Below are 13341 nucleotides of genomic sequence, written 5' to 3' on the forward strand. Positions count from 1 at the left end.
GCTCTGACTACGCCGATCTCACTCCCAAGCAGGGTCACCCCCACAGTTCAGGGGGCTCCAGCACCCACCCAGCTCCGAGCTGACCGCCAAGGCTCCCCCAACACCTGCAGCCTGGGCAGTTGATATTAAATGCTTTATTTTCAATATTAAAAACCAGTATTTTTAATAACTAAACAATGCTAAATTCATCTTACCAAAAAAAAGGATGAGGTGGGGGGGGGGGGTTCTACCAGGGACACTACAGCCCCAGCAGGCAGCGATGGAGCCCAGGGCAGCGCTGCCTCGCCTGGCCCCCCCAGCCACACACGTACCGCAAAAGAGCCCGGGGAGGGGGGTGTCCAAAATGGCCCCGGATCCCCAAAAGGAGAGGGGCAGGTGCCAGGCTGAGCCCCAGAGCCACACAGGGACAGCCCCTGTGGGCCAGGTGACAGCCGGCGTCACCGCAGCCCCCCGTGAGGACAAGGCTGGGCTGGGGAGCCCAGGGGGAATTTGGCACAGTGAGACCCCCGGCGTGGGGCAGCCCCATGCCCCATCCACACCCCCCCAGTGCCAGCACAGACCAGGGCTGGGAGCCGGTGTGTGTCCCCCCGCCCCAGTGCGATCCCATCCCAAACCCACCCGTGGCAGGAATTAGTGTCAGAAAGGAGCAGCAGGCACGGAGCCCAACCTGGAGAATAGCCTTTAGAGAAGCCACTAAGAGAAAAAGGCCACCTGTGACCCCCTCCCCGGGCTGCTCAAGCCCTCTGGTGCCCACGTGGGAGCCGGGGGGTCCACACTGGGCTCTTCCAGGAAAGGGACAGTCCCTGTGTGGCAGCCGGAGCCTCCCGGCAGGCAGGGGACAGGGCTGTAAACTGCAGGGAGCTGGGCATGTAAACACAGACCAGGGTATGGGGGTGCCGTGCCCAGGGACTCCCGGCCCCCCACCTCCCCGAGGGACCAAAACCGGGGGATGAGGGGGGTCCACAAGCCCCAGCCCTCCCTGCGGAGCCGGGGAAGCAGCAGCATCCCCCAGGAAGGGGGCTCTGGAGCAGGGACAGTGACACTCAATCGTGTATAAAAAAGAAAATTATCTTCCCCGGGAAGAGTTTGTGCACCATGGCCCCCAGCTCGGGGCCGGCAGCAGGGGGGGGGCCGGGGCCGGCGGCCAGGCAGGGAGGTGCGGGGGGAGCGTGCCAGAGCCGGGGCGCACCGGCAGCCAGCACGGATGTTAGAGAAGAGGCGAGTCTACGTTACGCGGGGAGGGGGTGTGGGGGGGTCCAGTTGAGTCACACGTCCCGGGAATCCGAGCACCGAGATGGGCCGGGGAGGCAGCGGGCACTGGCGATGCCTGCGGGTAACACAGCCCCTGAGAAGGGGACCTGGGGGGGGGACTCAGGACACACTGCCCCAACTCCTTCCCCCCAAAAAAGCCCCATGGCCCTGTCCTCTCATGATGGGGGAGATTCCAGGGTGCCAGCCCTGAATCCCATGGCATTTGCAACCAGAGCCACGTCCCCACCTCAGCGTGGGGCCACCCGCCCCAATGCCCACCCTGGGGACCAGCAGCCCCCCACGCACCTCACTTGATGAGGATCCCCACGGGCCGGGCCTCGTCCTCGCTGGCGTTCCTCAGGTTCCTCTCCGCTTCCTCCGAGGACCTGGGGCAGAGCGGGGTGAGAGGCAGCCGGGGGCACCACCGCAGCCCCTTGGCACTGGCAGCAGCAGCCGTGGGTGCTGGTTACACCGTTCCACCCCCTGCCCCGACTCACGCCAGGAAATCCTTCACTTCCTCCACGGTGATGTCCCCGGTGGTGTCCAGCGGGTTCTCCATGCTGCTGTTGGGGGAGTCGATGGAGCTGGGCGAGAAGGCGGCCGGGTGCTCCTCAGGGGACCCTGCGGAGCCATGGGGACGGGAGGGCTGGGGGGCAGCCACAACATGGGGCCAGACCCAGAGCAGGGCCCACGGGGATGTGGTGCACATGGTGCGGATGGGGTGATCACTCACGGTCACTGTTGGTGGGGGAGCGTCGGCCCTCGGGGCTGCATGGGACATGGGTGCCATTCGCCTGCGGCAGCTTCGGCGTCGCCGTCGAGCTGTTGCTGGAAGGAAATGTGGGGAGAAGTTACTGCTGGAGCCGGTGCCACGGGGCAGGTGTACTGGGGTGCTGCCGTAGCAAAATCCCTGCACCCCAGAGCACGTCCCACCTGAGGCAGGAGGTGTCCTGGAGCCGGGCAACCTCCAGCCAGCACAGCGGCTCTGTCACGTTCCTGGCACTCAGCGAGAAGCGCTCGAACTCAGATGGTGAAATTAGGTAGAAACCTAGAGAGGGTAACAACAGAGAGCATCAGGGACCACCCCGTGGGGCTGCAGCCAGAGACGACGTCCATCTACAAGGGACATCACCCCCAGCGCAGCGCTGGTGCCCTCACCCTGGCCGTGCTTGGTGAAGACGCAGGAGGCGATGCCGCTGATGTCCTCCTTGCGGATGCAGCTGTAGTGGACCTGGGGCCGCAGGCCGGGCACGGTGAAGATGTGGATGTCCCCCAGGTTGGTGAGACAGGCCAGGCAGTTCTCCAGCCGCTCCTCAGAGCCAGCGCTGGCCAGGCTCACCAGGGCCACCTTCCGCACCCGGCAGCCCTCGTGCGCTGTCAGCTTGAACTTGGTCTTGGCACTCACTTTGGGCAGCGTGAAGACCTGGGGGGTGTGAGAGGAGCCAGGTGCCAGGGGGCAAACAGGAACCTGTGGGGTCTTGGGGGGCACCCGAGCAGCCTCCCACTGCAGAAGCCCTTGGCAAAGGGCAGCACCTTCTCCTCGGAGCCACCACCCCGGGGACAGGCATAGGAGTGCCCCATCCATGTGCCCAGGGTGACACCCAAAGAGGACATGGGACATGTTGTGGGTGGGGAGGTCCCATCCCCACCGCAGGGGTACACCGAGCCCCTGCCACACTCACCTTGAACTGCTCCTCGGAGGAGATGAGCATGGAGTGGCTGCCCTGCATGTCGGGGGCCTTGGCCAGGTCCCGCGAGACCTCGTAGGGCTCAGGCAGGGGGTTCCCCCGCCCGTCCAGCACCGCGATGGCCACCACCGGTGCCCGGTGCATCAGCTGGATCTCCTTCCCCAGCACTGCCTCCACCGCCCGCTCCGAAAACTTCTCCTGCGACGGCACCTCCAGCGCATAGGCAAACACTGAGCCCGAGTTGGTTCCTGCCCACAACGTGGGGCCGTGGTGGGCGGCTGCGGGGATGGGAGCAGCGTCAGAGCCCCCTCCCCACAGTGTGGCACCAGCCAGACCCAGCTCAGGAGCTTTTCCCAGGCGGGGGGTGGGGGGGGGCTCTCACCATCTCGGAGGAAGGTGTCAGCGAAGTAGAGGCACCGCACCACCCCCGAGAGCGAGTCGTCAGCCGAGCGGGGCTCGATCCGCCGCTGCACGGGCGTCATCTCCACCTCGGGGGGTCCCGCCTGCTCGGCCAGTTGCGCATTGGCCTCCTGCACCTGGGGAGGGGGACACGGGAGTCAGCCCCTGCCCGGGAGCGGTGAGGAGCAGCCGTGGCAGCCCTGCTCCCTGCCCACCTTGCTGGAGGGGCTGCTGGCATTGAGCCTTTTCTTGCCCGACACCCGGCTCTTGCGGATGCGGCGGAAGGACTGCCGCAGGGACTTCTTGAGGGACTTCACGCGGGACAGGGGCCCCTCCATGGCCAGCGAGTCATTGGGGTGCAGCGTACACCTGTGGGCACCAATGCCGCTCAGTGCCTGGACCCCCCGCCACATCGCTCCGGGGGGGTCCCTGGCCCAGATCCCCCCAATACCTGGCCAGCACAGGGTTGCGCCGGTAATAGTCGAAGAGTCCAAAGCCATGGCTGGTGCCGAAGGCCACGAGGTTCCACTCGGAGTGGAGGGTGACGGCGGTGACGGCAGCGGGGGGCACGCACTGCACCAGCACGCTGGGCTGGAAGCCGGGGGCGAAGGGCAGGGGCCCATTCCTGGGGGCCAGCCGGTCGTGGCCCTTCCAGGTGAAGCCCTCGCGGTCCTGCAGCAGGTCCACCGTGGCCACGCTGACCGCATGCTCTGACTTCTCGTCACTCAGCTCCATCACCAGCACCTGCAGGGGACAAGTGCAGATGGTGGGGGATGCATGCTGGTTCCCCACCCGGGACAGCCACCCTGCTGCAAGCCGGGGGCTAAGCCCTGCGGGTAGGAGTCCTTCACGGAGGGGCACAGGGGTCTGCAGGGTCAGAACCCCCCTGTGCTGTGTCTCCCCAAGGAGGGAACCGAGAGGTGCCCGGCAGCCCCTGCTCAGTCCCCCGCTGCCCTACCTGCCCCGCTGTGCCAGCCACCACCATCTTGGCCGTGTACTTGCAGAGAGCGATCTTCTGCACACCCAAGCGTGGGTCGTCACTGTAGGGATCAAAGCAGCCCACCTGCGGAGGGAGGGGGGAGCTGGGCGCCTTCATGCAGCTGCAGGGCAGCCCCCCGTGCACTCCCACCTCCCCCCCAGCAGCTGGCGGGTACCGGCTGTGGCGCACGGGCTGCTCCGGGCATCACGCCCAGGAAAGGTCTGTCCCCTCGCGTCCCCCAACTCTCCCCCCGTGCTGGGGTGTGCACCCACGAGACGGGGGCATGCAGAACAAGCGTCCCTTGTGTCCCCACAGGGCGTCACACGGCAGCTGTGCCCTGAGCTGGGGGACACGTCCCCGGGGCGCAGCCGGGATGGCTCCGGCAGGTGCATCCTCCATGCCCGCTTCTGGGCTTGCCCACCCCCAGCGGAGGCAGGGGGGTGCTGGGGTCCGCGGCAGCGTCCTCCCCACGCTGGGGACCTCACCTTGCGGAAAGGTGGCCACTCCTCCTCGCCCGCCTGGTTGAGGCTGTCGTTGTGCTCACAGTCCGTCTGGAAGATGCTGGCGGTACCCAGCTTGTAGAGGGGCTTCAGTGAGACCCCCGAGGCGTCCCAGAACCGTACCGTGCCGTCCTCGTGCCTGGGGTGGCGGGGGGTGGAGGGGGGAGACGGGGAGGCCCTGTTAGCGCAGGGCCCTGACATCTGCCCGGCTAACAAGAGCCGCCTGTGTGCTGGCAGTCACCGTGCCAGAAGCTGGGGGGACAATGCAGCGGGTGACAGACTTCTGCCCAGCCATCAGGCTGAACGAGAGGAGGGCAGCCCACTCAACAAGAGTGGCTGGACCCCCCCACTCCACCCCATCCCACTCTCCCACCACAGGAAGGGGCTGAGGATCTGTCCCCTCACTTCCCCCACGGCATGTTTTTGGTTTCCCAGGCCCCCCTCCCCACTGCCAGGCCACTCACCCGGTGAGGAGAAGCCCCCTCTGCGTGGGCTCCTGGGCCAGGTTCTTCCCTCCGTCAATGGGCCAAGCCTGGAGGGAGGGATGGAGGGAGGGATTGAGCCCACCCGCGGGGAGCGGGAGCAAGCGTCACCCCTCCACCAGCCCATCCTGGGGGGCTCCCTGCCATCCCCATCACTCACTGCAGAGGAGAGCCGGGGGCTCTGCTGCTCGCCGGCGCTGATTATCCTCTCCCAGAGCTTGAGAGGCACGTTGGAGACGTGGCAGGAGCAGGTGATGGCAGAGGAGTGGAGCGGCGCCAGGTACGGGGCAGGGATGGTGGGCCAGCCCGGCGTCTGGAGGTCGACGGCCACCAGCTCTTCCTCCACCAGCACCACGAGGGCACGGGGGTTCTCAAAGCCTGGGGAGGGGAGAGATGGCTGCTGCTAGCGGAGACTCCCACCCCCTCCACCTTCTCCCTGGGGCCGCCCCGGCAGGACGTACCTCCTTCAGCCGCCTCGGCGCTCTGTACCGTGAAGAAGTCGATGACGCGGGAGGTGAAGTCAAGCGTGGCCAGGGTCTGGCCCTGCAGCACGCTGACACAGTGCCGGTCACCGTAGCTGGCCCGTGGCATCCCCCCGCTGAAGATGATGAAAGGGTTCCTGGGGAATGAAACAGCCTCCATCAGACCCCGCACCTCGCAGGGCATCTTCCCCGCAGCCCAGGTTCCCCAGCTCGTGCCCATCACCAGCCCGGCTGCTGGGGGGGGTGGGTCATGCCAGAGCAGCCCCCCCATGCCGTGGGGACGTACCCTGACTCGCAGGTCCGCCAGAGGATTTTGCTGATGGCTTTGCAAGGGAACGGACCTGAAACAAAAACATCAACCCTGCGGTTGCAGCACCGGGACAGGGAGATCAGCCTCCAACCCCAGTCTCGCCCCCGTACCGTAGGGGATGGTGGACATGACGGGCTGCTGGGTCTTCTGGCCGGTTCCGCTCACCGCCCACACCATGTACCCGCCGTCGCTGTGGGAGCTGACGATGCTCTTCCCACTCTGCTCCCAGGCCAGGCTCTCAAGCTGCTGTGGGGGCACACGGGGGGCTCAACACCCAGGACGTCAGGGGGGACACGCACGAGGCCGCAGCCCCGCCAGCCCCCCACCATCGCCGGTACCTGGTTCCCCAGGAAGAGGTGCTGGACGGCACGCGTGCTCTGCTCCCAGAGGACCACCAGCCCCCGGCTGTACCCGATGAGGAGCTGACTGCTGTCGTGTGGGTGCTCCTGGATGGACTCCACCGGCCCCAGCGCCTTCCCGCAGCGGTAGTCATCAGGGACGCTGCGGGGGGGGAAAGACACACAGGGGGTCAGGAGGGGCTGGGAGTGGTGGGGAGGGGGGCACGGGGCTGGTGGGGCTCACCTCTGCAGGATCTCATCCGGGAAGAGGGTTTTGTCCTCCAGCAGCGACAGCGTGGGCAGGGTGAGGAAGTACACCACGCCGCCCTCGGTGCCCAGGCAGGCCACTGCGCAGGCGGACATCGGCAGGACCACCGTCACCCGCGTGATGCCGGGGGAGCAGCTGTGGGGGGAGCGGGGGGCTGTGTCAGCCCCGTGCTGGGTCTCGGGCAGCGGCAGAGACACCCCAAACCTCCCCTGCCCCGATGCTGCACCCCCATCCCCGCTGGCCCAGGACAGGACAGCCTCGGTGGTAACAGCAATTAGAGCCATTAATCACGCCAGCACCTATAAAAAGCCCAGGGCTGCTTCATCCCCCCCCCCCCGCAGCATCCCAGTCACGATCAGAGGAGTGTCCCGGCGGGGAAAACACCGCCACCGAGGGGACCTTGGCTGCCATCCTGCCCTGAGCCGGGACGGCTGCTCCCACACACCGTTCCCAGCCGGCAGCGGTATCACTCCCGGCCGCAGCCCCCCTGGGGGGTGGCTGGGGACTCCCCCAGGCAAGTACTTAGCGCTGTCGGACCCTGGGCGTCCCGGGAGGCCGAAGCTGCGGGTCTCTTCCAGGTGGGAGCAGCCCTCCTTCTGGCAGACCTCCCAGAGGTGCAGCGTGTTGTCGTCCAGCAGGGAGAGAAGCCAGCCCTGGGCAGGGGGAAACAACACAGTGGGGTGGGTGGGGGGCCGGGGGGGTGCTGCTGGGCCCCCCCAGGGACACCCACGTACCTGGCCGGGGAGGAAGTGCAGCTGGGTGACGGTGGCAGTCTCCTTGTGCAAGCCCGTCAGCTCCACGCCCGGCGCGCCGTATCTGGGGGAGCCGTCAAAGAAGCAACGAGGGTAGAGCCCCCCCCCCCCACTCCAGCAAATGCCCGGACCCCCCAAATTCCACCCGGGTCACAGTTCTGCAAGCAGGAGCCAGTTTAGCCCCACGTCCCCAGGGACAGCCAGGGCTGAGCATCCCTGGCAGCACCCCACGCCCGAGCCGGCCTCAGCACCACGGTGCCCAGGGCCGGCTGGGATCCACGGAGCACCTCCGACCGGGATGCCTTGGGTCAGGATGCAGCCGGCACGTGGCCGGGGTGGGTGTGCAAGGCCCAGGCCAGCCCTGCCCTCTGCCACCCCCTCCTTCCTCAGCTGCAGGGCCATGGCCGTGCAGAGGCGCCGGCAGCCCTGGCCAGCCCGGCAGGCACCAGCAGCAGGGTGGGGTTCGGCATGCGCCGGCACAGCCTCACTCACCCGACTGGTCCCGGCTCCTCCACTGGCAACGCCGCTCAGCAGGAACCGGGGCAGGACCCACATGGCAGCTCCAGCACCGCACAGTGCACCCCAGCCCAGCGCCTCCCTGACACCCAGCGAGCCGCTTCCCTCAGCCCGGCGCTGCCAGTGCACGGCGCGGCTATGGCTCGGCACACCGCATTCCGGGGGGTTTCTGTCTGCCGGCCCCTGTGGTCCTCACCCCCCCAATGCCGTCGGCGCAGAGAACTGGCCCGGTGGCTCTGCCCAGACTGACAGGCAGGAGCTGTCTGGCAGCGCCGGGCACAGCCGAGCCGGCAGAGCCAGGCCAGAGCCGCAGAGGCTTTGGGGAGGCCAGACAACGGGGTGTGCGAGGGGGAGCACGCAGGGAGCTCTGAGCGCTGCAGGGACGGGGAGTGCCACCCATCCTCGCTTGTCCACAGCGCTTTCCCCACGCAACGGTGCCGCTGGCAGAAGACAGGCAGCCCTCGGGGCAAGTGGCCAGGGAACTCTGGTGGTCCGAGCCCAGGGACACCCCAGTTGCCCCAGGGGATCCCCCAGGCTGTGGCAGCCCCTCGATGCTGGGCTGTCTGCAGCTAGATCCACCCAGCCCGGCCACGGAGCACCCATGGGTGCCCCCTCTAACCAGTAGCACCAGTCAGGCCAGCTCCGGCTGCCGCCTCACCCGGCCCCAGCTTCCCCGGCACCGTGAACCTCCAGAAGCATCTCCTCGCTGGCAGCCGGAGCAGGGCCAGCACCGGGTGCAGTGCCACAGGCAGGACCGTGCCACCCCACTGCCAGCCCCGAGCCGGGTACCACCCCAAAAACATCCCTGTAGAGGATGTGCAGGGCACCGCAGCCCCCTGCAACGACAGCTCCATGGCACCCAGGGGGGTTTGATCCAGGGGTGACGGGAGACAGCACCCCACAGCAGGGTGGCCGAGCGGAGCGGCCGGCGACATCGCGGCCGGGCTGGCACCGGGGCGGCCCCAGCAGAAAAAAAAAACGCCATCTTTGTGCTCGGGAGGCAGCGAGCCGCCGGCCTGGGGGAGGGGGAGCGCAGCGGCCCCCCCCCCAGCCTGACCCCAACCCCGATCCGGGCGCAGCCGCCCCCGCGTCCCCCCCCCACGCCCACCCCGCATTCCTGCGGCACGGGGCCCCCCGAGCGCGGGCCGCATCCAGCCCTGGCCGCCCGCCAGCAGCCCTCTGAAGTCTCCCTGCACGCCGCCGGCAACAAAGCCCGGCCGGGCTCCGCGTTGTCGTGTCCCCCCCACACACAGGCCCCCCACCTGGGACCGGGCGCAATGCCCGCCACAGCCCCCCACCCCAGCGCCGGGCCGGCCAGAGGCCCCACTGCCCCTCGCGGGGTTGATCCGGCAGCCGCGGCTTTGCCCCACTGAAGGCAGCGTGGGCAGGGCAGGCAGGAGCCCCCCCAGCACAAGGGGGGTGACACCGGGAAGCACCCCCCCTGCCCGGGACAGCCGAGCCCCGTTGCTCCCCCGGCATTTCAGGCAAGGCAGGAGTTTCCTCTGGCCCCCCCTCCCCAGCCCAGCTGCAGCCCAGCTGGACGGACGGACGCCGGCAGAGCGGGGGGACGAGGTGCTGCCGGATGGGCCAGCAGCAGCACGGCCACGTCTCCCGGCATCCCCCCGGGACGGGGGCAGCCAGAGGGAGGGGGGGGGGGGGTCCTTACCTCCTGCCCTCGGGGGGGGAAAAGGATACAGCTTCACGGCTCCCGCCTTGGTACCGATGGCCATCACACGCAGGGTGGGGTCGTAGGCCAGGGCGCTGGGCTGGCTGGGGAAGCCGTGCTCCACCGTCTGCCGTGGGGACAGGCAGGTCAGAGCTGGGACTCCCCACTCCTGGATGCCCCAAACCTCCCACGGCCCCCTCTTGCCCCTACGGCCCCATCCCATGGCTCCCATCCTGCACCAGCCTGAGCTTCATCACCGCCATGGAGGCGCATGAGGATGCTCCCTTGTCCCCCAGTGCCACCAAGGGGGTCCTTGGGGAGGGGACACACCACTCCTCATCCAATTCCCACCTGACACCCCAAAACAGACCAAACCCAACAGCCGCACCAAGGGCCGGGGTAGCTCTGAGCCTGCACAAGCCATCTCACCACCCGCCGGCACCTCGGGGTAGGGACCCCCCACCCAAACCCCCTGCCCAGGGTGCGGACGCCCCAGGAGGGGTGAGCAAGGGCCAGCTCAGCCCCGGAGGCAGGCGGGACCCCCACCACGACATCCCCGGGGGTCTGCAGTGCTGGGCGGCAGAACCAGGCGAGCGGGACCCGCCAGCACCCGGGACGTCCCCACTGGAGCCGCGTGCCGCCCGCGGGCACCTTCCCAAGGAAGTCCCGGCTGCCACGGCGTGCCTGGGCTCGCCGGCTGGGGAGGGGCTGCCCGCCTGGCAGCAAGGGGACGCGGGGGGCACCTGCCACCCCGGCCCGCGGCGAGGGGACCACAGGGCTCACAGAGGAACGGCCCCGGGGGCAGCTTGGCTGAGCGGCGACGGCGCGATCAGACGATACAGAGGCTGCCAGAGCCAGACTGGCCGGATCCTGGCCCGCTCCTTTTGTCTGGGGCAGCCGAGAGGAACACCGGGGCAGCTCTTCACACCCATCGGCACCCTCACCCCCTGACTCCCGCTCCCCTCCAAAGGGCCGCCTTCAGGAGTGTGCCAATGTCCCCAGCCCACCCAGGGGGTCCCAGCCCATCTTAGGAGGCGAGTTATGGGATGCTTGAGGTCCTGGTCCCCGCAGCAGCCTCACACAAGGTCACCCCAAATCCCCCGGGGGACGCATGCTGCACTGGAGGGTGGTGGCGGGAGCTGGGACAGCAGCAGCGTGGGGTCACCCTGGTGACGCTTTAGGCTGGGGACCGGTACAATGACCCCCGCAAAGACCCCCCTGTGCTCCCCCAAAAGCACCCTCCCAGCTACACCCGCAGCCCTGGGTGGGGGGCCCGGCTCATAGCCCTTCCTCCCGCCCGGCAGTGGGGCTGGCCCGGCCAAGGCGAGCTCCTGGCCAAATTACAGCAAATCCCAGGCAGATCTGGAGCTCGGGAGGAAAAACAACCGTTAATGGGAGGCAGGTGGGCAGCCAGCGGCCCCGGAGCTGGGCCGGCCGGAGCAGCGCTGCTCCCTGGCCCCCCCCAGGACTCTCCGCTGGGTGCGGACCCCCCCCCCCCGCCCCGAGGGACCTGCTTGAGCAGGATCTGGCCGTGGGACCATCCTCCCTAAAACCGGGGGGCTCTGGCTGGGCTGAGCCTCGCACCGTGGCCCACAGCAGTGAGTCTGGGGGATGGGGCTGTGCCGGCTGTGACCCCCCACCACAGCGCACCCCACCGTGGGGCAATCCAGGGGTCCCCACCATGAGTTTGGGCGAGCACCTGGCAAACAACCGATGCCAGTGCCGGGACAGTGCCAAAGGATGGACGGACAGACACGATCTGGGCTTAGCCAGGGATCTGATGCCAGCCCCCGGGCCAGGGCAGGAGAATGGTCCCAACACCGTGGGGGTCCCGGGACGGGGCACACGGAGCCCAGGTGGGCACCCGCGGCACAGCCCATCCCGCCGACAGGCCGAGGGAAGAGTCCAGCACCCGAGGGCTGGCGGGGTCCCTCCCTGGTTGTTTGGTGAGCCTGGGGGGCTCCCCACGCCACCGGAGGGGTCTGAGCAGGGAAACCTCCCCCCTGCCAGCAGGGGGGCCAAGCACTGGGCCTCTGATGCCCTTGGCCCCCCAGAGACACAGCTTTGGGGTGCCAGGGGACCCCAAGCCCCCGGCCCCGGGGGTCACCGCCACAGCCCTTCCTGCTGACGTATCCCACCCCTGGGGGAGTTGGGGTGAGGGGCTGAGCCCCCCCATGGGGCATGGGGGTTGCAGCCAGGGATGCTCTAGGGCTGGACAGGGTGGGGGGCCGCGGGACACCCCGAAACGCCATTGCGGGTGAGGCCTGGGGGAAGCCACGGGGCAGGGGCAGCACGGGAACCGGGGGGCTTGGGGGAGCCTCCACCCGGCGGGGCTGGGGAAGGAGGATGTCGCGCCACTGAGGGGGTCACATCCTGCCCCCGGGTGCGGGAGGGGGTGTCCCCTGAGCGGGGGTGTCCGCTGCATCCCAGGGGAGGAGGACAGACCCCCAGCCTGCCCCCCCGGGTACATCCTTCCCGGGGTGCCCCGAAAGCCTGCACCCGGGGGTCCCCCGCACTCGGGGGCCCTCACCCCCCCGGGGGTACACCCTCCTCGGGCCCAGACCTGCTCCCCAGGGAGCGGGGGATCGCGGTGCGTTGTTCCTCACCGCGTCCGCCCCGTTCGGGGGTGCACCCCGGTCCCCCGGGGGGGGCGGTGCCCCGTTCGCTGCTCCCCTCCCCGGGGATGGCATCTCGTCCCGGGGGTGCCGGAGCCTGAACCACCGGGGGGCTGCCCGCTCCCGGGGCCCTGCCCAACACCCCCGGTGGCTGCCGGTGGTCCGCGCCCCCCGCCCCGGACGCACCTTGCTGAAGGCGAAGAGGTCGTGCCGGAGGCGGTCACGGTGCGGGTCGGCACCCTGCCGCCGGAACCGAAACTTCATCATGGTGGGGCCGGTAGCGGCGCGGTACCGGGCGGGGCGGGCGGGGCCGGCGATCCCGGGGCCGGTACCGGGGCGGGCGGTCCCAGTGCCGCTCCCGGGGAGGGCAGTACCGGTCCCGGCGCGGGGCGGTGCCGGTGCAGGTCCCGGTGCGGGTCCCGGGTCCCGGTGCGGGTCCCAGTGCGCGCGCTGAGCGCCGAGCGCCGCGCGCCGAGCCCGGGCAGGGACCGCCGCGGCGGGGCGGGGCACGGCCCTGAAGGACAGCCCTCACGGCCAATCACCGCACAACCGCGCTCACGGCGCGCCGCAGCCCCTCCTACCCGCGCTACGCATGCGCGGCCGCGGGGGTCGACGGGATTTGTAGTTCTCCAAGCTCAGGCGCCCTCTGTAGGCGCTTTATTTATTTATGTGTTTTGGGTTGGGTTCCCCCCCCCTTTTTTTTTTTTTTTTTTTTGTCTCCATGGGGACAGCAAGGGCACCCCCAGGCCCGTTCATCCTGGCCACAGGGCCTCCACAGCCATTGGGTGTCCTGGATTCGGGGCATCATCCCAGCCCACAGGTCCCACAGCCATGGGGTGCCTCAATGACATGGCGGCATCCTGACCACTGGGGCCTGTGCCGGCAGGGTGCTGAGCACAGCCCCTGCCGGCTTCTGCCGTTAGTATTCAGGCCCCATCCCCAGCTGGTGACTGATTGTTCTCACCATGGCGCTGGGCACAGCCATACCCCGCTCCTCCATGGCATTGGCACGGGTGGGGGGGGTGCACCCTGCCCTGCACCCGGGTTTGGGGTGAGTCAGCCCGGGCAGGGCAGGGCTTCCCCTCCCTGCTGACT

At 68.9% G+C, this 13341-nt stretch overlaps 1 protein-coding gene across 2 annotated transcripts; it reads right to left on the reverse strand.

The window, feature by feature from the left end:
• LLGL1 (LLGL scribble cell polarity complex component 1) lies at positions 1-12745 on the reverse strand. 2 transcript variants are annotated; one of them, XM_054842456.1, is made up of 23 exons: positions 12433-12745; positions 9661-9758; positions 7432-7513; positions 7235-7350; positions 6674-6832; positions 6430-6592; positions 6202-6337; positions 6068-6122; positions 5761-5918; positions 5460-5677; positions 5282-5349; positions 4803-4956; positions 4297-4401; positions 3790-4082; positions 3554-3707; positions 3322-3475; positions 2934-3217; positions 2410-2674; positions 2185-2299; positions 1985-2079; positions 1749-1872; positions 1558-1637; positions 1-1327 (listed from the first exon to the last, which is right to left on the reverse strand). In XM_054842456.1, exons 1-22 carry the CDS (start codon positions 12511-12513, stop codon positions 1559-1561), a joined length of 3156 nt encoding a protein of 1051 aa, XP_054698431.1. In that variant the 5' UTR covers positions 12514-12745; the 3' UTR covers positions 1-1327; position 1558. The 2 variants fall into 2 exon arrangements, with proteins under 2 accessions (XP_054698431.1, XP_054698430.1); XM_054842455.1 differs by having other exon boundaries at positions 7220-7350.
• Positions 12746-13341: the final 596 nt, after the last annotated feature.

Source organism: Grus americana, chromosome 15 (genome assembly GCF_028858705.1).
Source record: "Grus americana isolate bGruAme1 chromosome 15, bGruAme1.mat, whole genome shotgun sequence".
Lineage (NCBI taxonomy): Eukaryota > Metazoa > Chordata > Aves > Gruiformes > Gruidae > Grus > Grus americana.